Raw genomic sequence first — 25906 nt, 5'->3', positions numbered from 1 at the left:
AGATTTCAGTCACAAATACTGAAACATAAAACCAGAACAAAATCAAAAGTCAACTTCATACTGTTCCTTTCCAATTCCATTGATATAGCCTAGTAGCTAATGGACCCCTCTTCCAGCAGTGTACATAAAGTACCACAGGTAGGTTTTGTTTAAAATAATAAATATATATAAATCGGCTGCTATACATGCTAGTGCTAAAATGCTGACTCATGCTTGTGTTTTAGGACTGATTCCCGCACCGCTGTATCTCCCCGGTCCTCAGACAGCCTGAGTCCGCCCCTGCCCTCCTCTCCGCGGGCTCTTTAAGAGGAGGAAGCCGCTCTGCATCTGCTGATCCGTGGTTCCTCCTCCTCCTCCCTCCTCCTCCCTCCTCTCCCCGGCCCGCATGCTCCACAGCTCCGCCTCAGCACCGACAAACAGCCGGTGCATGAGGATCACCTGCAGCAGAATAACGGGACACCATCATGGATCCCCGGTAACCGGTAACCGGAGGTACGATGCACCGGGCCCGCTGTGCTCCTCCTCCCCGGGGCTGAGCAGGTGTTTCCAGGCTGAGCTGCGGAGGGTCTGTCCTGCAGGTTTTGTTCTGCTCAGCCATGACATGTTGTGTGGGATGGACCTTGAGTGTATGTGTTTCTGAGTGCTGGTCGGTCCGCTTCTGCAGGTTCTGAGAGAGGAAGCAGGATAAAGAGGTGAGAGTGAAACGGACTGTGCTGAAAGTACGGAAGAGTGTGAGGGCCATGCATGATGAATACACAGAGAGGAGGGAGGGTTCAATTTGCATGAGGAGAATAAAGTTAAAATGATGAGAATTAAGAACACATTTCCAAGTTACATTTTCTATATTTTCGTTATTTGAGGATTATTTTATTAATTTATTTTTGCATTTTGAAAATAAAGTGGAACATTTGAGTGCAAAGTTGAAACTTCTAGAATACATTTTCAGAATTTCATGGTATTTGAGGTTTTCTAAAAACAAATTTAATTGCATTTTGAGAAATAATTTACATAAAAAGTATTTTCGACGTCTTTGACTTTATGGGATTTGTTATTGAAATGTATAAGAAGGTTTGAGAGCAAATCAAACTACAATAATAACAGTCATTTATTATCCTGTTATTTTTTTAACGTTTGGAAATTCTGACTTTCAACAATTTAACTTTATTCTCTTAATTTCTACTTTCATTTTCTATTTTGGACTAACTTTCAAAAGTTTAGATTTGTTCTAAACTTTTTTTGAATAATGCAATGAGTACCCTTGCAGAATGTATGGTATTAAAGGATCATTATTTTAATTTTGTAATATTAGTTGGACAATCGGTATTTGGCCTAACCGTCTAAAGTTTGGATTTATTCTGAATTTTTTGAATTTATTCACAACATTTAAAAAAACATTTCATCATTCAAAGTTTTTTTCCAAATGGAAACAGGAAACATCATTAACCCCTTCCTCGCCAATCATGTTTTCAGACCCCGGAGTTCAGCATGTTCTCCCCCCCGAAGAGGGAGTCGAGCCTGGGGGAGCTGCCGATGGAGAGCTGGATGTCCCTGCTGCCATCCCCCCTGTGGGACACCCCCCTGAGCCAGCTGGCCATCCCCGGTAGGCTCACACACACACACACACACACACACACACACACACACACACACACACACACACACACACACACACACACACACACACACACACACACACACACACACACACACACACACACACACACACACACACACACACACACACACACACACACACACACACACATATATATAATATATTTATTATCAGTGGGTGAGTAGTTTCATTCAGGTGGTGGAAGAATAATTCACATATTACTATTTAAGTCTGACAACTCACATGTTTCTTTGATATATTTATAAGAAGCAGCATATAGTTTGAGTTTGGTGTTTAGGCTCAGGATAACTATCCCCCGAGCCTACAGGTGGAAGCTGGGGTGGAAGCTGGGGTGGAAGCTGGGGTGGATGATGGGGTGGAGCTGAGGTGGAAGCTGGGGTGGAAGCTGGGGTGGAAGCTGGGGTGGAGCTGGGGTGGAGCTGAGGTGGAAGCTGGGGTGGAAGCTGGGGTGGAGCTGGGGTGGAAGCTGGGGTGGAAGCTGGGGTGGTGGTGGGGTGGAGCTGAGGTGGAAGCTGGGGTGGAAGCTGGGGTGGAGCTGAGGTGGAAGCTGGGGTGGATGATGGGGTGGAGCTGAGGTGGAAGCTGGGGTGGAAGCTGGGGTGGAGCTGGGGTGGAGCTGGGGTGGTGGTGGGGCAGGCGAGCAGCAGCAACAGCAGCATTAGCGAGGCAGAGGCAGGCAGACCTGGCAGCTTAAATAGAGCGGCATGTTTAGGAGAATGTGATTGGTTGGTGGTAAATGGGACGAGGTGCGTCACGTGTTAATGTATCATTGGTGCTCGCGTTGACTGCCTGAACTAGCTCGCATTCTTCGCCCCATTTGAAGAGGCCTTGTTATGCTTTTTTGTTTTCTTTTTCCTGTAGTGTGTTCTTTAGATTTGAGTGCATGTAAATGGTCTGCAAAGGCTAAAATCCCAGAGGGAGTTTCTCTCCCATACTAACCCAGTAGCAACACAACAGTGTATGTTATTTTTCCACATTTTTAAAAATATCTTTTCACAGTACTTCAATGTATTCTCAATGCATTTTTTTCAATAATATTTCTTCATTTTTTTTCAATATTTGATCTTATTTTAATATCTCTTACCTTGCATTTAAACGCCTACGTAAGATTGTTTTTTTTTAACTAAAAAAATATCTCCTAAAAAAAAGTCCTATCTATGATGCAATTGAAATACTTGCATCCTATCAAAATGTATGCTTATTGTGTTCATTATAGGGATACTATTGTAATGGATGACAGCATAATCATGATATGCAATAGCCTCAAATCTACTTCTGAAATGTCTACATATCATTTCTGTTTGTTATATTTCCTCTGGTGCAGGAAGCCACAATGCGATCACGTACTGTCTGGATATGAACGACCGCTCTCCGGTGGACCTCACGCAGCCCGACCTGCTGCAGAAACTCGACAAATTCATGAAGCCTCTCATCCGGCCCTTTGTCTACAAGTGGGCCATCACACAGGTGAGACGCGCAGGGAATAAACAACCCGTCAAATCATTAAGTTACGCATTACTCTCACTGCTTTGGCCTTATAACTATCACACCGCATGTAAATCATCATTGTGTGTCTTAATTATAATTACAGGCTAAGACCTAACCATTTCTAGCATTAATATCAATATAAGTACACTGTTGTGGGTATTTGTTTACATGATGATTATGAAGTTAATTCTTATTTTCTTGCTGCAGGAGGTCGGCATAAAGCAGCAGCTGGACTCGGGGGTCAGATACTGTGACCTGAGGATCGCTCACCGACCCAATGACACGTCCACGGACCTCTACTTCTACCACGGAGTGTACACCGCGCTCACTGTGGAGGTAATACACACACTCACTCACTCACTCACTCACTCACTCACTCACACATAAAATAAGGCTTTGAATTTTGTGTCTCTTTTCAGTATTTTGTGCCTCCACGCTTTAATGTTCAAAAAGCTCTTTATTTTTCTGTGCTGCAGCACCTCTTTTCAGCCTCTGTCTGAAACCAGAGCCCAGTCTGCTCTGATTGGTTAGCTGGCCGGCTCTGTTGTGATTGGTCAACCGCTTATAGCTGTGCCGCCCCTTAGCCTTCGCGTACAATGTGTTGGAGCTATAGCCAAAAGAAGTGCAAGTGTTACATATTGATGTAACTATTGATACAGGTTTTTCTAAATGGTCCTTCAGTTTAGTCCTAGTCCTCTTATCTACTGCGTCTCCTCTCACTTCCTTGTCTCCTGCAGCCTTGGAGCTTTATCACTCTTTCCCCTCTGCAGTGTATTGGTATGACCTAAGAAGTTGATGCGTCTTGCCCAAAACATTCATAAAACAATCTCTTCTTCAGATAATAACAGGACAAAGCTGACGCACTGTGTCAGACAGAAAAGACAACCAGGAGTCCATGTTATCAGGTGGATAATCACTCTCTGCCACGAACAGAATTAGCTTTGACATGTTATCAAATGCTGATTATTCTGTTAGGATTGGGCATAGGAGTGAGCAAGAGAGCTTCAGAGTTGGTACTAGGCCAGGAAATGTATCACCTTGTTGCTGCAGTGAAATGTCTTCTAAATCTTCAACGTCTAAAATCAGTTCGAGCTCATCAGTGTCCTCCTTGTCTTCTGAGTCCTTGCTCCAAAGGTTTCTTAACATCTATGTTCCGGAAGTAAACAAAGGAGTCTAATGAAAGCAGAGAAACTCCCTCTGAAGGGAACACAGGGACCATTTACATGCTCTAAAACCTCTAGAACAGTGTTTCTCAAACTTTTTCACACCAAGGACCACTTAACCAATAAAAAAACACTCGCGGACCACCTAACTCCACAAATATCAAAAAACACATCGTTTTTCTTGAACAGATTACAAATCGCCTGAAAATGTGTGTATCTGGGCTATATCATGCAATCGAAAGTTAAACTTAAGCTCGCTCCATTGCGGAGATATTCCCGCGAGAGGGCGGAAAACTGAAATGTATTTATTTATTTCAAATGTGAAATGTTACCAATATACTCACGGACCACTAGGGGGCGCTCGCGGACCACTGGTGGTCCGTGAGCGCCCCCTAGTGGTCCTAGTGGACCACATTTTGAGAAGCACTGCTCTAGAACATACTAAATCCGGGGTGTAAAAACCGTCCCACCATAGGGTCCAATCCGGCTCGTGGGATGACTTTGCAAAGTGTAAAAATGACAGAGAAGACATTCAGTGGATTTTCAAAACGTGTATGAATACATGTTGTACATTTAGGCAAGAGGATAACTTAACCTTCTTCCTTAATAGTTCCCACTTTAGTCTGTATGGTGGTGTGTCAGGATTACTACACAGATGTGGAAATGAATGTTAAATATTTTCTAGCTCTCGTTTAATCTTCACCGTGTGTTTCCTTACGGTGTGTCTCTTTACCCTGCGTCTCCTCACCGTGTGTCCTGGCTGCAGGCGGTGCTGCTGGAGATCAGGCAGTGGATGGATGCTCACCCCCGGGAGGTGCTCATCCTCTCCTTCAGTCACTTCCTGGGCCTGAGCCCGGAGCTGCACACGCTGCTGATCAGCACCATCCGCAGCGTGTTCGCCTCCAAACTCTGCCCCAAAACGGTGAGACTCCTCCTGCAGAGGGTAATCATGAAATCTGCATGCTTCTTCTGTCAACGACCTACAAAGTATGCATGGTTGCAAATAGACCCATAACGAAAGGATGCAGAATTGATTTCCATGTTTTTCTGAGAGGAGACTCTTGGTGCTGTAGATGCATAAAACAAGTGCTCGCTCTTTTGGTTACTATTTCATAAATATATTTGAATACCTTTTGGTCTATGGAGGACATTTTGTATACCCATTAAGCTGGTTTGAGGTCATATGTTTGTTATTTTAAACAATAATATCTTATAGATCTTTTGCGAGAGTCATTGGGTAAAGAAAACCTTTTTTGCACAGTGCATACCGAAAAAAAAAAAAAGTACAATACAGTTAAGTAATAATGTCAATATAATAAAATAACAAAAGGTGGAAAAAGGAAAGAAAAAAAGACAAGAAGAAGAGAGAAGAAAGGATAATCTGGTATATTAATAAAAATAGAATAACAACAATCTTATATTCTTTAATAATATTTCAGGAGGTGTTGACCCTGCGTAACCTGTGGGCCCAGGGCCTCAGTGTGATCGTGTCCTATGAACACGTGCTCTCCTGCAGCAGCGCCGACCTCTGGCCTCACATCCCGTACTGGTGGGCCAACAAGTGCCGAGCCGAGGAGCTCATCCAGGAGTTCGAGAGCCGCAAGCAGAGAGGCAGGCCAGGTAAATAAAAACACGTTGGAAAGATATATTACTCTGGGGTAACGGCATCTATAAATACTCAAGTTAAAGGTGGGGTAGGTCGTTTTGGAGAAACCAGCTCGAGTGCGCTAGAATTTGAAAATACACAGCCGGAAAAAATCTGCCACTTCCTCACAGAGCCCCTCCCCCAACACACACGAACGCGCACATGACCAATGAGGGCACGAGATAAGTTTGTGCCCCGATGGAAGGCTGACAGGCAGGTAGGCCATCCAGTTACTTTAGCCAGGCCGGCTAAAATGATTGGTTGTGCTTTTTACAGCGCCACGGCTTCCACTGATGAGTTTTTTTTATGGATTTTTTGTCAAAGCACTTAATGTATTCATTGCTATCGGGATGTTAAGAGCATTCCATGGAATATAACAAAAAGTGTATCTCGAGCCGGTTTCTCAAACTTACCTACCCCACCTTTAAGGATCATTAAACTGTGGATTTCCTACTGTACAATGCCAGGGTAATTAAGAGTGGGAATGAATCACACTCATTTCTTTATGGGGTTTCATAAAAATGTCTCTTTTTAAAATAGAAAACTAAAATTATAAGCAAAAAGCACAATAATTAATACAATAAAATAGTTATATTTTATCATTATTTCTATGGGTATTATTACTGTATTTCTTTTATATTATTAATACAAAAATCCTTGATGTATTTATATTTTCATTTAAAAAAAAAAAAAAGTAATTTGCACATTTTATAATAACAATTAACTTGTGGAGGGTGTTTTTTAAATGTATTTAATTGTTGTTTGTTTTGTAAGGGAACTGTATGTGTGTACTTTTCATGTGGTATGTATGTGTTTTTGTATGTGCCAACTTGGCCCACACATTTGTCCTTTTGATTTCCATACTGTATGTTTCAGGGGGTTTCTTCGTCACAGGCATGAACCTGACGGAGGACCTGAAGTACATCTGCACCCACCCCACAGAGTCCCTGAAGGACCTGGTGGTGTCCACCTACCCCCCCCTACTCAGCTGGGTGCAGCAGCAGAGCCCCGGCTGTGGGGGGGGCTCGCTCAACATCATCGCAGGAGACTTCGTCACCGAGAGCGGCTTCGTGCCCACCGTCGTCTCTCTGAACGAGAAACTGCTGAAACACACCTCATGACTGCTCTCCAATAATTAAACACACACACACACACACACACACACACACACACACACACACACACACACACACACACACACACACACACACACACACACACACACACACACACACACACACACACACACACACACACACACACACACTGGAAGAACCACAGCATGTTTAGTGGCAGAGAACGGACTTTAATTATTCTATTCAATATAAATGCACTGATAAGGAAGATGTATATTTTAGACTTTTTAATATTTCCACTTTTGTTTACATTCACTATTTATGCAAATGTCCTGTATCAGATTTCACGAGTCGGCAGAGTTTTATGTTACCAGAGCAATAATAGTAATAACAACAACAACGTAACTAATCTCAGCTTTTACTTTTGAAGTAAGCACAAGCGATGTATTCAAGCAGCACATGTGATTGTAACGTAGGTCACACACTTTTATAACTGACGTGTCGGCGGCAGCAGCTAGGTATACTGTATTTATCCTCAGAGAACGTAGAGTAGACGACACTCATGCGAAATGCATGGGAAAATATTTGCATGAACCCAACCTCTGACTGTTTTACTCACAAGCTGACTCAACGGGTGAGGCCTTGTTTTAAATAATGCTGCGCCGCCGTGCCTGTGGAGAGGAGCTTTTCAAATAAACATGAGCGTTTTTAATCGAGTCCTTTTGTTTTATTTCATGACAATCAACCGTCAAAAATTCCCCTTGGGGATTAATACAGCTTCTTTAATAATGTCCACTTAAGCACATTAGTCACATGTTGGGACGTAACAACAGCATTTATGTAGAGCATGAATTAAATAAGTGAACGCTTCCTGCTGGTGATTTAAGACAGTCAGGAAATACTTGAGTTGCATTGGCAAAGTTTCTCTGTTCCTGTACTTGCTTCTGCCATTCGTATCATATCGGTGTACAATATATATAATGAGAATTACCAGCATATGTAAACTGTATACCAAGCTTCGGAGGACATGCAGGTGAAACAGGTTCACAGCACTTTGTGTAGCTGAGTTTCAGTCAGCTGGTATACACATGAGTCTCTGTGGTCTTTCAGGTCTAACCACATTCCTGAAAAGCATCAAAGTGCTTTAATCTATTCTTTATTTTATGTTATTCTTGTCTACTCTATTTTTAATACCTATTTTATTGCATTATATTCCCTTATTCTCTTTTGTATTCTTTATTTTATAACTTCTAATCACTTTTTTACCCTCTGTTTGGTTATGTACTAGTTAGTACTTTCTATATTCTATGTTTAATTCCTCTCTATTTTATTATCTATTTTCTAATGTCAATGTTATCTCTATCTGAACATGCTGCATGATGTTAGCCCCGCCCCTTCCTGACGTCATGGCCACGAGTTTGCGGAAGTGTAAACAGTGTTCAAATGGTTCAAAGACGCATATTAATATTCCACAGAAACAGAACAGAAACACAGTCACGTGTTTCACCTGCAGAGGTTTCCGCAACATCTGACATACCACCAGACGGCAGGAATGAGGAACCTCCTCCCCGTGTAGTGTGTGTCTGTGTGCGCGTATTTGTGCGTGTGTGTGTGCGCGCGCGCTCGCGTGTGTGTGTGTGAGCGAGGTGGATCGGTTAAAGGGATCAGATAAAGGAAGTTATAACTTGTTTATTCCCGGTTTTTGAGTTTCTCCTGCAGTCATGATTAAGATGAGCTTCAGCCCGGACTGGATGTCCTCTCTCCCGGAGGAGCTGTGGGACACGCCGCTCACGGAGCTCGCCATACCGGGTAAATATTTCACATTATGCTGGGGGTAGTAATAATACAAGTATATCACTGTTTTTATTGTGTTGTGTCTTATATATATGTTACTGTTGCATTGTTGAAGGGGTTTCGTTGCCATAACTACACTGTAGCTACTGTGCTAATGACAATACAACCTTTGAGTTTGAATCTTGATATTTTATTCAAGTTAAAGCAGCGGTGCAAAGTAACTAAGTGGGCTACATTTACTCAAGTACTGTGGCCAGTGGTGGATAGTAACCAAGTACATGTACTCAAGTACTGTAGCCAGTGGTGGATAGTAACTAGTACATTATTCAAGTACTGTAGCCAGTGGTGGATAGTAACCAAGTACATGTACTCAAGTACTGTAGCCAGTGGTGGATAGTAACTAGTACATTATTCAAGTACTGTAGCCAGTGGTGGATAGTAAATAAGTACATTTACTCAATTGTGGCCAGTGGTGGATAGTAACTAAGTACATTTACTCAATTGTGGCCAGTGGTGGATAGTAACAACGCACATTTACTCAAGTACTGTAGCCAGTGGTGGATAGTAACTAAGTACATTTACTCAAGTACTGTAGCCAGTGGTGGATAGTAACTAAGTACATTTACTTACTTAAATACTGTAGCCAGTGGTGGATAGTAACAACGTACATTTACTCAAGTACTGTAGCCAGTGGTGGATAGTAACTAAGTACATGTACTCAAGTACTGTAGCCAGTGGTGGATAGTAACTTAGTACATTTACTCAAGTACTGTAGCCAGTGGTGGATAGTTACGAAGTACATTTACTCAAGTACTGTAGCCAGTGGTGGATAGTAACTTAGTACATTTACTCAAGTACTGTAGCCAGTGGTGGATAGTAACTTAGTACATTTACTCAAGTACTGTAGCCAGTGGTGGATAGTAACTTAGTACATTTACTCAAGTACTGTAGCCAGTGGTGGATAGTTACGAAGTACATTTACTCAAGTACTGTAGCCAGTGGTGGATAGTAACTTAGTACATTTACTCAAGTACTGTAGCCAGTGGTGGATAGTTACGAAGTACATTTACTCAAGTACTGTAGCCAGTGGTGGATAGTAAGTACATTTACTCAAGTACGGTACTTAGGTACCTTTTTGAGGGACTTGTACTGGTTTGGGGAGTAATGGATTACATGTAACTGGATTTTGTAATCAGGATTTTAAAAAATAGACCTATTCCCTTGCAGTTACATACAATAAAATGTTTAATCAGATTACTTTTAAATGTTTTGAAATGGGGATTACAACCAGGATTACAATGTAACAGTACATTTTAAAGTAACAATGTAAATATTATTGGGAGACATACAGCTTGATTATTATTTTTGGTTTAAATGTAGGCAGCTTTTTCCTATTCTGTAGGCGTATCCTACCAGAGGCCACATTTCATTTTTTATTTCAGAGTTGACACAAGGGACTTTTAAATCTTAAACGATGATTAAAATGTGTCTCTGCAGGGAGCCATGATGCGATGAGTTACTGCCTCGACATCAACTCTCCGCTGGTCCCGTCTGAGTCCGACTGCTTCAGGATCCTCGACGGACTGTTCTGCTGTTTCACCAGACCCACCATCTTCAAATGGGCCACAACACAGGTACTGTACCACGTGGGTTGATGCTGGGACGTCAAAATAAATACAAAAATTATAATAATAAAAATAGATAAATGAATAATAATCATACAGATGAATACAAATAATTATACAAATAATAATAAAATATATAATCATAATACAAAATAATAGAACAAATTATAATAATACAATTAATTAATAATAAAACTAGAAAATAAAATAACAAAAATAATAATAATACAGTTATAAAATAATAAAATAACAAAATAATAACAAAGATAATACAAATTAAAAACGTCACTTCGATACTTACTTTAAACTAATTTACTTACCTTATCCTTTCTTTTTTAAGTTTGTTTCTTCAAAGAATTCACATATTGTAAGTCGCTTTGGATAAAACCTAAATGAACTGAAATGCATGAAGTAAAATATAATAAAAAATGTATTTCCATGTTTTATGATTTGTTCCTTTTTGCAGGACAAAAGCATCGAGGAGCAGCTCTCCATGGGGATCCGATACTTCGATCTCCGCGTTGCACACAAACTCAAAGACCCCTCCAGCGACCTTTACTTCACGCACGTCATTTACACACATCTAACCGTCCTGGTGAGTTTAATGATCTTATTGGTTAAACTCTCAGTTTGGGTTTTGATTCCAGATCCACATTAAAAGTTTCTCTTTTCAGGAAACGCTGTCCTCTGTTGACTTGTGGCTGAACTCTCACCCGAAGGAGGTCGTTATTCTCGCCCTCAGCCACTTTGAGGGAATCAGCGACGAACTGCATCAGTCTTTTATCTTCTCCTTGAAGAAGATGTTCGGGTCGAAGCTCTGCCCCCACAAGGTGAGCTTCCCTTTCTGCGGTGCCTCTCACATGTGCAGAGAAAGCACCTGGAAACACATTTTAAAGCACTTTATAACTCCGGAAGTAAATGAAAAGCAAACCAGTGTTGGACTGTCTTAATATTAAACAGCGTATCGGAGATCAGATCAATAACCAGCTCAGAGCATGTCAGTCATTTCAGCAAGGATGGATACTTGATCAGGCTAATGGGTCATTTCGGGGTCTAACGACTAAAAGTAGAAGCAAAACCAACACAAACACATTAAATACGACCACTAAGAGACGCAGAGCTACTCAGAGACACACAAAGACTTGAGTGATGAGAAAACACCACACAGTGTATGTGCTAGAAGGGGACATGGGAGAACGACAGCATTGTTTAAATAATGAGTGTTACGAAGAGAAATCCAGAATCTCCTCTGTAGAAACCTTTGAGTCCAATATGTGTCACCTTGTGTGAATCTATACCGTCCTGTTTGTCACTGTCCCCACGGTCAATCTTATCCTCTCTTATCTTCTGTCAACACATTAAAACCAGAATGTTGAACTCACATTTCAGTTATGGGAAGGTATGCAAATGAGCACATATTAAGAGAATGCCTCGTTTGCATATTCAAACATAGCATTTCAGAAAACTCATTATACAAAATAGAATGATTCTTAAAGTCAGTAACGAACCGGGGAAGTTTCATGATGACGTCTGTTTGTATTCACCTGTAGTGTCTCCTCCTCAGGTTTCGGCCCCCACACTGCGCAGCCTCTGGGCCGCGGGGCAGCAGATCATCCTCTCCTACGACTCCCAGCATCCATTGCGGCACCCGGAGCTGTGGCCGGACATCCCGTACTGGTGGGCCAATCAGTGCACAGCGAAGGAGGTCATCAGTTACCTGGACTGGAACAAAGAGCAAGGCCGCCCAGGTGAGGCTGGGAGAGAAACTCCCTCTGGAGAGAACAGGGATGTTAGCCTTTGCAGACCATTTACATGCACTGAAACCTATGTTACACACTACAGAATCAGAACAGGTTTATTACCAGGTAGGTTGACACGTACGAAGAATTTGACTTGATGTCGTGGTGCATACATAAAAGTAAAACAAAAATAAAAAACACAGATAGAGAACTATTTTAAGAAAACTTTAATAACATAAAAAAATATTTTAAATAATAGAAAATATAGTCAAATATAGCAGTATTTACATAGAAACATACATACAGGGCCGTCCCTGGCCAACATGAGGCCCCCCGCTAGTGGAGCCTCGCAGCGGCGAAACCTTTCCGCGCCACACTAATTGCAGCGCATAGGTGCGCCGCATTTTCGGCTCAGTTGAGGCCCCCTCCGCAAGGTGAGGCCCCCTCCGCAAGGTGAGGCCCCCTCCGCAAGGTGAGGCCCCCTCCGCAAGGTGAGGCCCCCTCCGCAAGATGAGGCCCTCTCCGCAAGGTGAGGCCCCCTCCGCAAGGTGAGGCCCCCTCCGCAAAGTGAGGCCCCCTCCGCAAAGTGAGGCCCCCTCCGCAAGGTGAGGCCCCATGCAGTCTGCATGATCGGCCTGTAGGGAGGGACGGCCCTGCATACATATAACCAGCACGGCCCCTAGTAGACCCCCCCCACACACAACAGCACAGACTATAACACCTCTTGTTGTTAAATACCAACTATGTGCAATATATATATATGCCGTTAAAAACTGTGCAATATATACCTGGCTGCTAAATCCTCAGAACTGTTACAGGATGTGTATTTTTGTAAAATGTCTAACTTTTTAATTTTTTTGCAAAATGTGTAATTCTTTTATTATAATTTTTTTTTTTTAAACTTTTTATGCATGCTTAGGTAACATTAAGCTGTCTTTGGCTCTTTTCTGCTGTAACAATGTAAATTAGATCTATGATAGAAATAGAATGGAATAAAATATGGAATATAATTCGGCAGTAATACAAAAAGAAAACAGATATTGAGTACATTGTTTGCAGGAAAGGGAAACCCCCAAAACACAACAGGGCCTCTTTAATGATGTTTCTCCTGCAGAGGGTTTCTTTGTGTGCGGCCTGAACCTGACGGCAGATCGGTGCTTCATCACGGAGAACCTGCGGCAGTCCCTGCGGACGATCACCTTCAGTAACTGGGAGTGTTTGCAGGGCTGGGTGGAGAAGCAGACCCCCGGCTCGGGCCCCCAGAGCCTCAACATCATCGCAGGAGACTTCGTGGGGCCCCTGCCTCTCTGCTCCCTCATCATCGCCCTCAACCAAAAACTTCTACGGAAGAAAAGCTCCAGATAAAAAAACGTTTTATTCGACTGGAAACTGATCCTTTGATGTACAGCTTACCTCACTTCCTCTATTTCTACTTGGATGGACACGTTTGTCTGCATTAAGAGTAGGAACGGTATTTTTTTTAACTTCTGTATCAATTACTTTCATTTAAGGGGTTTCTTTTTTGCCAGAAAATGTTTGTTTTGGATATACAGCTCTAATATATGTTTACAAAATCATTCTTTTAGAAAATGTTATAATTAAATATTATATTATACTGTAAAATATACATTAACCTTAAAAAAAAACCTTTGTATTCCATGTGAACTGATCCTGAATACCTAATTTCCTCTTTTTATACTGCATCTAGGTGAAGGAAATGTTAAGAGTGATATCTGTAATATCATATTTCTGTATCTGTTGCTAGAAAACGTTATGGATGTTTTTATTATACAGCTCTAATGTGCAATATATCTACTATGTCCTTCTATTACAGAAACATATTAGTGAATATTTTATTATACTGTTTTGATGTACTGCATTACAAAAATATTTTCCATGGAAGCCAGCACAGGCAGGTGAGAAACATACATTCTTAGAGTCTGAGACAAAAGATTTGTCCAGTATTTTCAAAGGCTACAGCTCTAACATGCACTATTTTTACAAAAGACATTCTTTAACACAATTATATTGTTACATATTTGTATTATACTGTACAATAAATACAGAACAAATACATTCAAGTACAATTTTCTACAGAAGCTCTCGAGAGGCAAGTCTGATCTGGATGGTTGTCTCTCCTGTCTTTATGTCTTAGCAACAGGTGAACAATCAAATGTAACCAGGATATTAAATCCGTAAAAAATTGTTTTCGCTACCACTTTTTTTCCAGTTAAAACAGTTTTTCCAGCTAAAACAGTGTTTTCATGTATTCTTCTATTACCGGGAAAAAAACTTGACCTCTTAGTATTTAACACATAGGGTCGTGGTGCACTCTGGTGACCAACATGATCCTGATGACTTTTCCCCCCCACCTGTTTCACAAATGAAAGTCGATACGGCGGTCCTATGAGGGAAAGGGTCAGCGCCAAATACTGTCCCGAAGCTCACTCTCCCTTTATCGTTTCCCTCTCTTGCTTCTCTTGCATTTGTGTTGGAGCTGGAAGTCCCCCCCCCCCCCCCCCCCTTCTTTTATCTGCCTTTATCAGTGAACAGTTTCTTGTAGCGTCCATAAGCCGCGGCGCTGATGATGACGTTCACTACCGCCGAGCCGTCGTCCGCATCCACCGCCACGTCCTGCACCGTGGACTCCTTGTACAGCCAGCTGAGGACAGACACGCCAGATATTCAACTCATTTATCCAGAAACAGTTAGAAATACAATCACAAGACGGAAGTTAGAGGTAAGAGATAAGAGAGTACTTTATGGATCCTAATTTGGGAAATGTTTGTGTTGCAGAAGCAAAAAAATACATGGCATTATACAATAAAAATGTAAATACAAGAAAGTAGAAAATATACATTAGATATGTGAAATAGGACAATGTAATCTGAAGCTTAATATTTGGGGCCCAGACACTAAGTTGAAAAATATATCTCACTAACACAGAGCAAATGTATTATAAGGAAACATGTACTAGCTAAAACACACCTCACAGCTAGCGCTCCAACACATTGTACGTTATCTCTTACGACGAATGAAATATATTTCGCTATTACACTCAGCTGTATTATTATTATTACTAACGTGCTGAAATAGAGTCCAGAGCCTCGTTCAAGAAGAGAGTGAAGGGCCATGTACTAATGACCATGTGCCCGTGTGAGCTGTGAACCCTAATTGAATTTGATCTCATGCTTTGTTCTGGTGGGTGTCGAGTGCACTCATCCTCGGCTGAGATTGATATTGAAAGTGGATGAGATTGTTGATGATGTCAGGAATTATGTCTTGAATGTTGTTGTATTATTGTTGTATTGTTTTAAGTGTCGGACCCCAGGAAGAGTAGCTTTTGTCAAGAGAAAAAGCTACTGGGGATCCTTAATAAACATCTCTAAGCGGTTGACCAATCACAACAGAGCCAGCCAGCTAACCAATCAGAGCAGACTGGGCTCTGGTTTCAGACAGAGGGTGAAAAGAGGTGACAGGCAGTGTGAGAGAAATAAAGAGCTTTTGAAGACAGGCCACAGTAGAGACACGACATCCTGACATGAACCTGAAAAAGAGCAGAATTTGTCCTCTTTGCACGATTCTTAAATAATCATCTCTCACCTTAACTGAGGGGAGCTGAGGTCGACTGTCAGATCTAAAATGTGTTTCCCCGTGGACTTCAGGATCTCCTCCTCCACCGCCGCACTCAGCTGGTCGAGGCCTCGCTGCGTCAGAGCGGAGATGGGCAGCACGTCGGGCTCCAGGCACTCATAACTGACGGAAAATACTTTATTATTAGAGACAGTATTATCGTCAAGGTCACCGTATTCATTCAGAACAGAACAAAGGGGCAATACACCGATGTATACCCATGAATGCAAACTTATGAAAACTAATTGTTGTCTCCAATAGTTATCTGGAGTCATTGTCTTAGTTTTTGGTATATTTTCTGTAAAGATGGTATTTAATATCCAGTTTGTGATGCAAGGAAACCTTAGTACTCAGATCTTATTGGCTTACAATTAGACAGTTATGTTTCCTTTCCTTTTTTTCTGCTTTTAAAAACAACAACCTATTTTGTATCTTATTTTCAATTCTTAAAAGATCTTAAAAAGTGTTTGGATATCAGTTTTATTCTCTTACTCGTCAACAAGGTCGATTTTATTGTGCACTTCGATCATGGAGCTCATCAGCCGCTCGGGGGTCTGCAGGTTCTTCAGGACGCTCAGAACGTTCTGCTTCTGGTTCTCCGTCTCCGGGTGACTGATGTCTCTGACGTGCACCAGCAGATCCTGCAGGAGACATTTAAAGTTCCCCTATTATACTGTTTTTCATCAATATATTACAGGTCTCAGATATATACAAAACCTCATCATCATTGCAGCATTACCCATAATCCCCTCTGTTTCAGCCCTGTTTCCAAAGTGCTGATTCTCTGTCTGTTACTTTAGATGAAAATAAGGAGCCCCTCCCCACGCCCCTCTGAGAGACATTTGGTTACAAAGAACTCAATGGTGCTCTAGAGGAGATTCAGGTGATAAGGGGGGGGGGGGGGGGGTTACCTTGGTTGCTGATTGGCTAATGGCTACACAAGACAACACATCGTTATGACATCACAAAGTGGTCAAAATCTGATCAGCTCATTTTCAGACAGGTTTTTATAGAAATGGATCAAAAAGAGAGAGAATCTTTGTTCCTGAAACTTTCAGAGTCTCTTTCCACAGAGGGGACACATGTTGATGTAGAAGAGACATGAAGAAGAGGGGACACATGTTGATGTAGAAGAGACATGAAGAAGAGGGTACACATGTTGATGTAGAAGAGACATGAAGAAGAGGGGACACATGTTGATGTAGAAGAGACATGAAGAAGAGGGGACACATGGTGATGTAGAAGAGACATGAAGAAGAGGGGACACATGTTGATGTAGAAGAGACATGAAGAAGAGGGGACACATGTTGATGGAGAAGAGACATGAAGAAGAGGGGACACATGTTGATGTAGAAGAGACATGAAGAAGAGGGGACACATGTTGATGTAGAAGAGACATGGAGAAGAGGGGACACATGTTGATGTAGAAGAGACATGAAGAAGAGGGGACACATGTTGATGTAGAAGAGACATGAAGAAGAGGGGACACATGTTGATGTAGAAGAGACATGAAGAAGAGGGGACACATGTTGATGTAGAAGAGACATGAAGAAGAGGGGACACATGTTGATGTAGAAGAGACATGAAGAAGAGGGGACACATGTTGATGTAGGAGAGACATGAAGAAGAGGGGACACATGTTGATGTAGAAGAGACATGGAGAAGAGGGGACACGTGTTGATGTAGAAGAGACATGAAGAAGAGGGGACACGTGTTGATGTAGAAGAGACATGAAGAAGAGGGGACACATGTTGATGTAGAAGAGACATGAAGAAGAGGGGACACATGTTGATGTAGAAGAGACATGAAGAAGAGGGGACACATGTTGATGTAGAAGAGACATGAAGAAGAGGGGACACATGTTGATGTAGAAGAGACATGAAGAAGAGGGGACACATGTTGATGTAGAAGAGACATGAAGAAGAGGGGACACATGTTGATGTAGAAGAGACATGGAGAAGAGGGGACACATGTTGATGTAGAAGAGCCATGAAGAAGAGGGGACACATGTTGATGTAGAAGAGACATGGAGAAGAGGGGACACATGTTGATGTAGAAGAGACATGAAGAAGAGGGGACACATGTTGATGTAGAAGAGACATGGAGAAGTGGATTTTGCATAACAGGTCAACTTTAAAATAAAATAAATCACACTGCTTCTTCTCCTCTGACCAATGGCTGGACTCTCACCGAGTGCTTGATGTCGTCCAGCGTGGCGGAGAAGGAGTCGATGAGCAGGTGGGGCAGCTGCGACAGGAAGCCGATGGTGTCCACGTAGAGGACGGGCATCCTGCAGGGCAGCAGGCCGCCGTGCACCGTCACGTCCAGCGTGGCGAACAGCTGGTCTCTGGGCTGCAGACCCCTGTCCCCCGTCAGAGCCTTGATCAGGGTCGTCTTTCCTGCACACACCATGGAGGGAACACGTTTATTTATACAGCACTTTTCAACACAAGGCAAGTGCTCTACAAAAATGAAAGACATTAAGAGCATAAAACACACTAGAAACATTAAAAAGCAAAGATAATAAAACACGAATAACTAGGGATGTAACGATACCAAAAACTCACGGTACGATAATATCGCGATAAAAAGTCCACGGTACGATATTTATCGCGATATTGAAAAATAAAGAAGAACAAAATTGTGAATTTTATTTGTAATTTTTTTTTTGACTTGAATTTTTTTTCTTTATTAAATAATAAATCTGATTTGTACAGCATTTTAGTAGGATAGTAGTATTTTAAAGTGTCAACAATATAATAATCAGACCCTGCAATAGAATAAATCAAGTTTCACTTTAGTTTTTCAAGTAACTCACTCACTCGGCGTCATCAAGGTTATCTTTTAGGAATATGAGCACGTCCACATTTTCGAGGTAGAAGCTGGGATGTTTGGGCGTTTTCAAAATCCCCTGCTGTGGAAAACACTCTCTTGCTTGGTACTGATGTTGCTGGGACAGAGAGATATGCTTTGGCCATTTTGTCAGTCTCACGACGGTATTGAGACATTTATTTACCGCGATATTCGATATATCGTTACATCCCTACGAATAACACAGGTACATGAATAAAAGTTACAGTGCAGTAAAAGTAGTAAGAGTTGTTTTCTTTTCCATTCCCAGAATTAGGATATTTAAACCTGTAATTCTAGTGCAATAACTACATTTATTTTACAAGATTAATTACATGTATTTATTTAAGTACATTATGTACATGTATTCTAGTCCGATAATTATTATTTATTCTAGTGAATCAATAATACATAATCAATATATGTGCTATAATTATAGTTGTTTCCTTGTGCCTTAAATAACATTGTATTCTAGAGCATTGATTAGATTTAGTCGATAGAAATTACTACATTTATTTTTGTGGAATTAAGGCAGTTTATTTTAGAGCATTAAAAACTGTCATTCAAGTGCAATAATTATATTTATTATATGTAATGCAATCATTATATTTATTCTAGTGCCATTATCTTTGAGTAATAATTCTAATTATTTAACCGATATTTGAGAACCTGTGTTGTCAGATGTTTATTTATGTATTTATTTTGCTGTCCATATTCCTCCTGTATTCTGTACACGGTAATGTGTTCCCAAACAGAGCCTGCCTTCGTACATCCTCTCACCACAGTTGGTGTATCCGAGCACGGAGACGACGGGGAACTCTTTGTGTTTCCGCTGAGAGCGCAGCAGCTTCCTCTTCCTGCGGAGTTTCTCCAGAGCCAATCGGATCTTCATCTCTCTCTCCTTCAGCAGACGTTGCTGCACCTCCATCAGAGTCTCTCCTGCAGGGGGACGACATCCCAGAGTTCATCACTCACATCCAGACAGATGTGTGTGTGTGTGAGTGTGTGTGTGTGTGTGTGTGTGTGTGTGTGTGTGTGTGTGTGTGTGTGTGTGTGTGTGTGTGTGTGCAAGTGTTAGCGTGAGTGTGTGTGTGTGTGTGTGTGAGTATATGTTGGTGTGAGTGTGAGTGTGTGTGAGTATATGTTGGTGTGAGTGTTGGTGTGTGAGTGTGTGTGTGTGTGTGTGTGTGTGTGTGTGTGTGTGCGAGTGTGTGTGTGTGAATGTGTGTGTTTGCGAGTGTGTGTGTGAGTGTGTGTGTTGTGTGAGTGGTGTGGTGTGTGTGTGTGTGTGTGTGTGTGTGTGTGTGTGTGTGTGTGTATGTATGTGTGTGTGTGTTGATGAGTGTGTTGTGTGAGTGTGTGTGTGTTGATGTGTATGTGTGTGTGTGTTGGTGAGTGTGTTGTGTGAGTGTGTGTGTTGATGTGTGTGTGAGTATGTGAGTGTGTTTTGGTGTGAGTGTTGGTGTGACTGTTGGTGTGAGTGTTGGTGTGAGCGTGAGTGAGTGGTGTGTGAGCGTGAGTGTGTGTGTTGGTGTGAGTGTGAGTGTTGGTGTGTGAGTGTGTGTGTGATGTGTGTGTGAGTATGTGAGTGTGTTTTGGTGTGAGTGTTGGTGTGTGTGTGTGTGTGTGTGTGTGTGTGTGTGTGCCTCCATTCATCTCAGTGATGTTACCTGAGCCTCCGATGTATCTGGAGCCTCCGCCCTGCTGATCCAAGTTGGCCATTTCATTTCTCAGACGAGATCTGCCACCGTAAAATAAAGACCGATTAAATTACATTTCGGAAACAGAAACACTTAATTAAAAGGGGACATTCTGAGTGTGAAATGTACCTTAACAAAGGGATTTCTGCCAGAGAGATCTGTAGCTTTGCCTCTTTAGTCCGGGCGTTGCAGCGGAAGATGTGCAGGACCACGGAGTATCTGTCGAACACCTTCACCCCCCACGCCTCCTCAAACTCCCGCTGTGTGGAGTCAAATGGCTTTTATTATCAATTCATCCGTCAAATGATTTACTACATTCATTGTTTGGTCAGAAAATATTAAGAAATGCCAAACCCTTAAGTCAGAAAAACTCAATATTTACAAAGCAGATACAAAACTCTCAGCTCGTTGCAGTCAGGAAGAAGCTTTCCCTTAAAGACAGCAAGAGAAGCTGGTGAACTAAACAGTTTTACAACGTAGAAAAAATCTGATTTGATATTTATTATTTGGCTCCCACAGCGGAACTGCTTCTATAAAACAAACAAATGAGTAAGAAACTGCAGAATTTAAATATGCTAATACTTTAAAATGTTGACTTATCATTGTAGCTTTAATATTCATTAAGTTGTTTATTCATTGCTCTGAAGTAGGTTTTCCCATACAAGGAATTGCTTTGTTGTTTTTGTGCTTAACATAAAAACGGCTTTAAATATCACATCAATTAAAGGGGACCTATCATGCAAAATGCCCTTTTTGATGTCTTTTATAAATAAATACGTGTCCCCGGTGAGTCGGGGAACTCACGCAGCGTCAGGAAATAAAACCCTCTCTCTTTTCCTCCGTACCCAAATCTTTTAAAAACGGGGGAACAACGGAGCTGATCCAGATTGGCGTCCGATATGATGTCAAATCGGCGGCGGAACCACAGGACTATCAGAAACAATGCCCGACTGTTTTGGACGTAATAGGGTTGGTGTTTACATTAGCATCGCTAACACTCAGAGCTAACCTGTACTGGAGAGCATGTGTGTGAAGAAGCAGGAAGTAGAAAGGATTCATAGGGGTCGACCGATTATCGGCCAGGCCGATTATCGGGGCCGATATTCCTCATTTGACCGATTATCGGTATCGGCCTTTTTTTTATAAAACTGCCGATAACACTTTGGCTCTGATGCGGCCGTTTCTCTGTCTGCAGTCACCGCTCTGTACACGAGCAATGTCCCGCCCACAGCGCTATCTGATAGGCTATTATTGAAGTGTCAATCAACACTGAAGATTTTCCGGGCGGGAGCCAGCCAGAGAGGCGGGACCTTCTCAGATTACAGGCAGGTGCGAAGAACGCAGACACAGACAGAGGCAAGCAGCAGCGCTGAGCGGCAGAGCCATACATGTGTTTCGAAGGTAAATCAGTTGAAAGCCTAAATTCAATAATCATCCCAATCCCCTATGCTGAAGCTGCAAAAACAGCACGATCTATTGATCCAATTCTATCAGCTTCCCAGTTACACAGGGACGTGGGAAGTCAGTCAGAGTTGGGGGTGCGTGCGGAGTAACTGTGGTGCGGAGGGGGGGCTGCGAGTGGAGCCTCGCAGTTTTTCAGGTTGATATGTGAAGCTCATTAGCTAATCAACATGTATTTAGCAAATGTTTAGCAAAATATTAGAAGTGAGGCTCCCAGACTAACGTTAGGTCTACTGCAATAGCCTCACATTTAATAGTTTGCAAAACATTAGCTAGCACTAGTGTTTTGCAGTTGCTAGCAGCTTATTGAGAGTTTATGCTAGACAGACAGGCATTGGTTTGATATAATAAATTAAGCATTATTGTTAGTTAAGCATGTCAGCCTGCTGCCCCACTTCTTGTCTCTCTAACTCATTGCAGATGGCTGCACTAAAGAAAAGGGCTCAGAGAGGAAACCAGTTGGAAGATGTTTAAAGGTTCATTAAACATAATATATGCTTAAATGCATTTCAAAGAAGTTGAGTTGGAGTTTGTGTTATTCTACATTTTGACACCAAGATTTTCTGATTTTACTGGAAATGTATATCGGTTCCAAATATCGGTTATCGGTCTCCTTGATTACTAATAATCGGTATCGGTATCGGCCTTGAAAAAGCCATATCGGTCGATCCCTAGAAAGGAACTCACCTTGTGGTGTAACCGGCAAGAGAGAAAGCCTTTGAGCTCCAGACTGTTTCAGAGAGAATCCTTGATCATCCATGATATGGCGTTTCATCACATTTAGTTTAGACAGTAGCTGCCGGGTCCCGCATGAGCTCAGCCCCCTCCTTTTTTTAATTTATTTTTAAAGCTTTATTCACAAATCAGCACTTTTGAAACAGGAAGTGAAATAGAGGGATATGAGGCATGGCTAGAATGGGTGATCTGTTTGGTATTTTGAGAAAAACACTTCATATACATGTTTTTAATATATTTTTATATGTCTGAGACCTATGCATTGCCTAAAAATAGCATGATAGGTGACCTTTAAATAAAAAATAGCAAAGAAATGTCACAAGACAAAGGTTAGAAAAGGACAATATATTTGAATTAAAATAAAAGAGCAGTGTTAGTGTTGTGCATGGATGTGAATGAGTGTGAGCAAAGGTTCACCTCCGCCCCGGGAGAGAGGCGCTCCACGTTCACAAACACGGCGTTGATTCCTGCTGTTTGTCTGATTTTGTCTGAGGAGGAAGTGAAAGCTATCAGATGTTTTACTTCCCAGATTCACAGAGCGTACAGAGGGAGCAGATGTTACCTGCCAGAAGCTGGAAGTTCCCTTTTCCAAATATCTTCTTCTTCTCTGGAGTTTTGGTGGAGAGGACGATCTTATCAACGACCCTCCAGTTTTCCAGCGTGTTCACCAGACCCTCGGCCTCCGCCATCATCAGCCCAGCTGCACAGAGAACAAGACCGTACTAAAACCCCACGGTAGTACACTCAATGCTGTAGAGATACAATTATTAGCTGTTAAATCTATTCTGAGGTTTTCTTTGTTTTGGAAAAGGAAAATAAACATCTGGTTCTTCCAATGGGAAATATTTCTGGTTTCTTTTACTCTTCCATCAAAGTGAAAATAATATTTTTGAGAGATTATGGGAATGTTTTGGCTTTGGGAAACACTGATACCATAGAGCAGTGGTTCTCAAATGGGGGTGCGCGGACCCCTAGGGGTACGTTGGAGTACTGCAGGGTGTACGTGAGATTTATTTTATGTTAATGAAAAAAACCGAATTTTGAGCAGTGTGGGTTTTATATTAACAGTTACACATATTTCAAAACGCGAAGTGTAACAACTGCAGTGGCCTTCATTGTAAGTACAACTTATTAAAAAGATCAGTTCAATGCAACTAATGTCGTCTTAGTGTTATTGCATGATGTTAAAATTGGTTTTCCATGAATGTAGTGATGGATTGTAAACACTATATCTGTAAAGCGTCTTTGAGCACCTGTAAAAGCGCTAACAAAATAAATCTATTATTATTATTTGAAATGTAGCATTTAAGTGTTTCTCAGTTACAAGGTTGTTGTTTTAATAAATCAGACACCGATGGTGCAGCGCTGTGCTGTACCTCTTTATATAGGCATGTCTTCCCTAACAAATAGTTTTTGTGCTGATCAGGGGGTACTTTCCCCCCCCCCCCCCCCCCCCTCTGTGAGTTACCCGTGGTCAGGTACTGCTTCCTGCTCCCCCACTTCACATCAGGATGCACGATGAACACTTTGAGCTGCTGACCCGGAGCGAGGCCTGCAGGAGCGTAATCCAGGAACAGCTCCTCCACCTCCCCGTCATCCAGGAGATCATCTTCATCCCCCCCCTCCTCCTCCTCCTCCTCCTCCTGCTGCTGCTGACCTCTGACCCTGAACTCATCAGAGTCCCGCCCCCTGCAGGAGGAGGACAGTGAGAAGCCTCTGAACACAGAGGAGCTTCCTGCAGCTACTCCCTGCACCTGAGAGGAGCTTCTGTGTCCTGTGTATGGAGGCAGATTTGACACTTTATTAATCACACAATGGGAAAATCAGTCTGTGTGTGTGTGTGTGTGTGTGTGTGTGTGTGTGTGTGTGTGTGTGTGTGTGTGTGTGTGTGTGTGTGTGTGTGTGTGTGTGTGTGTGTGTGTGTAGCAACAAAACTCTCATTGATTTATGCTGCTGAGAGGCTAAACGTGTCTCCTCACTTTGACACGCTGCAATAAGAGTCCGTGCTGTGGTTGTGGTTGTTGTTGTTGTTCTTGATGTTTAATGGAGGCATAATAACATAAATAATCTTCTTTTCAGGACCCAAACACATCCTAGCTCACCCTCTTTGTCTTCCACACACGCCCGGCACACAACAGGAGTAAATACCTTACACCACAGACAGGTGATAACTGCCGGAAGTGACCTATTATAACTGTGTGTCTTGTAAACAAATAATAACATTATAATAAACAATGGCAAAATAAGCATGTTGGGTCCTACACTGTGGGTATATATTTATACTGTAATGGTAGTAAGAGGAAATTAAGGGAACATCTTAAATAGGCATATGCAGAAATAGATTTCAGAATAGAAAACAATAAAATAATACAGTATTTTTCAAATGTACTTATTTTGCTTTTGGTGGAAACAGGAGAAAGGTACATTTGAATATCAGATTTTCCACACATGCACAGGACTCATATATATTTGGTTTGAACTACATACATTGTTATTAGGGGTTTTACATTTACAAATGTCACATTTACACAGTGACCTGTATGGCATGTCCTTACCTGTAGCATGAAGCAGTGTGCACGCGGATCGGTGTGCGCGAGGGGGTCCCTGCAGCAGAGGGAGGGGGGGCAGGCGGGAGAAGATCCTCCTCAGTGCTGTCATTATGACATTTTATACAGTCAACTTTATATCTAAGTAACTCGTAAACAAACTCACATAAAACATGCTACTTCACAGCCATTTTATAGCATGCGCAGTCGGGGTGTTTCTTCTTCTATGTGGATGATAGTAACCTGCAGAGCCACACTGCCACCTGCTGGCGGACGAAGGGTATTTCGGGTATCATGTTTTTTTGGTTAATTAATAATTACAAATGTTTTAAAATGTTCACTTAAGAAAATGTATTATTTGATAATAGTAGGATGTATTTATTTGGAAAAATATAATTGTATTGTTTTCTATGTATTTAACGAGAACCCTTAAACATCAACAACAACAACAACAACAATTATATGAAATTAAATAATATACATGCCAGAAAGATCCTGATGATTTATAAATAAGGCTAAGCCTAACCCTTAATACATGTTTTTAACGATTTGTTATCATAGTTACAAAAAGTGTAGGTGTTATATTCAATATTAAAGTTCTGGTGGAGTAAATAATGACATTAATATCAGAATAAAAAGTCAATTAAAAACAATTTACTTTAGCTTTGGGCTCATTACATCCAATGCAAAGAAAGTGGGTAATAGTTGGAAAGTACAACACGAGTCAGAAATACAGAATTTACTTTTTAGAATAGTTTTAAGATTAACCTTTGGCAATTTATAAATAATTGTTGAAATAAAATATACTATCTTGA

General features: G+C 41.6%; 3 protein-coding genes across 3 annotated transcripts; 2 read left to right on the top strand and 1 right to left on the bottom strand.

Annotated features, from left to right (window-relative positions):
* Positions 1–349: 349 nt before the first annotated feature.
* LOC117445388 (phosphatidylinositol-specific phospholipase C, X domain containing 1) lies at positions 350–7707 on the top strand. Its single transcript, XM_034081048.2, has 7 exons — positions 350–692; positions 1471–1600; positions 2961–3103; positions 3332–3460; positions 5054–5209; positions 5727–5907; positions 6809–7707. The coding sequence occupies exons 2-7, from the start codon at positions 1486–1488 to the stop codon at positions 7051–7053; spliced, it is 969 nt and encodes a 322-aa protein (XP_033936939.1). The 5' UTR covers positions 350–692; positions 1471–1485; the 3' UTR covers positions 7054–7707.
* Positions 7708–8463: 756 nt separating this feature from the next.
* Positions 8464–13927, top strand: LOC117445822 (phosphatidylinositol specific phospholipase C X domain containing 1). Its single transcript, XM_034081697.2, has 6 exons — positions 8464–8817; positions 10300–10436; positions 10894–11022; positions 11102–11257; positions 11992–12175; positions 13281–13927. The coding sequence occupies exons 1-6, from the start codon at positions 8730–8732 to the stop codon at positions 13529–13531; spliced, it is 945 nt and encodes a 314-aa protein (XP_033937588.1). The 5' UTR covers positions 8464–8729; the 3' UTR covers positions 13532–13927.
* An 80-nt stretch (positions 13928–14007) lies between these two features.
* Positions 14008–25298, bottom strand: gtpbp6 (GTP binding protein 6 (putative)). The gene is made up of 11 exons (XM_034081696.2): positions 25101–25298; positions 24014–24319; positions 23108–23245; positions 22963–23033; positions 20479–20609; positions 20320–20390; positions 19430–19588; positions 17990–18198; positions 16292–16440; positions 15770–15922; positions 14008–14828 (listed from the first exon to the last, which is right to left on the bottom strand). The coding sequence occupies exons 1-11, from the start codon at positions 25201–25203 to the stop codon at positions 14696–14698; spliced, it is 1623 nt and encodes a 540-aa protein (XP_033937587.1). The 5' UTR covers positions 25204–25298; the 3' UTR covers positions 14008–14695.
* Positions 25299–25906: the final 608 nt, after the last annotated feature.

This window comes from Pseudochaenichthys georgianus, chromosome 4, assembly GCF_902827115.2.
Source record: "Pseudochaenichthys georgianus chromosome 4, fPseGeo1.2, whole genome shotgun sequence".
NCBI classification, from domain to species: domain Eukaryota; kingdom Metazoa; phylum Chordata; class Actinopteri; order Perciformes; family Channichthyidae; genus Pseudochaenichthys; species Pseudochaenichthys georgianus.
Note: the sequence above shows the minus strand (reverse complement) of the source record. Positions and strands in the feature narration are given on the sequence as shown.

Coding starts and splice junctions, on each gene's coding strand:
- LOC117445388 (XM_034081048.2), top strand. CDS start 1,486: ATGTTCTCCCCCCCGAAGAGGGAGTCGAGCCTGGGGGAGCTGCCGATG. Junction 1,601..2,960: donor GAGCCAGCTGGCCATCCCCG/GTAGGCTCACAC, acceptor CCTCTGGTGCAG/GAAGCCACAATGCGATCACG. Junction 5,210..5,726: donor CCAAACTCTGCCCCAAAACG/GTGAGACTCCTC, acceptor ATAATATTTCAG/GAGGTGTTGACCCTGCGTAA.
- LOC117445822 (XM_034081697.2), top strand. CDS start 8,730: ATGATTAAGATGAGCTTCAGCCCGGACTGGATGTCCTCTCTCCCGGAG. Junction 8,818..10,299: donor CACGGAGCTCGCCATACCGG/GTAAATATTTCA, acceptor GTGTCTCTGCAG/GGAGCCATGATGCGATGAGT. Junction 10,437..10,893: donor TCAAATGGGCCACAACACAG/GTACTGTACCAC, acceptor TCCTTTTTGCAG/GACAAAAGCATCGAGGAGCA.
- gtpbp6 (XM_034081696.2), bottom strand. CDS start 25,203: ATGACAGCACTGAGGAGGATCTTCTCCCGCCTGCCCCCCCTCCCTCTG. Junction 19,589..20,319: donor CAGATACATCGGAGGCTCAG/GTAACATCACTG, acceptor GTCCCCCTGCAG/GAGAGACTCTGATGGAGGTG. Junction 14,829..15,769: donor CTCAGCTCCCCTCAGTTAAG/GTGAGAGATGAT, acceptor GTCTGTCCTCAG/CTGGCTGTACAAGGAGTCCA.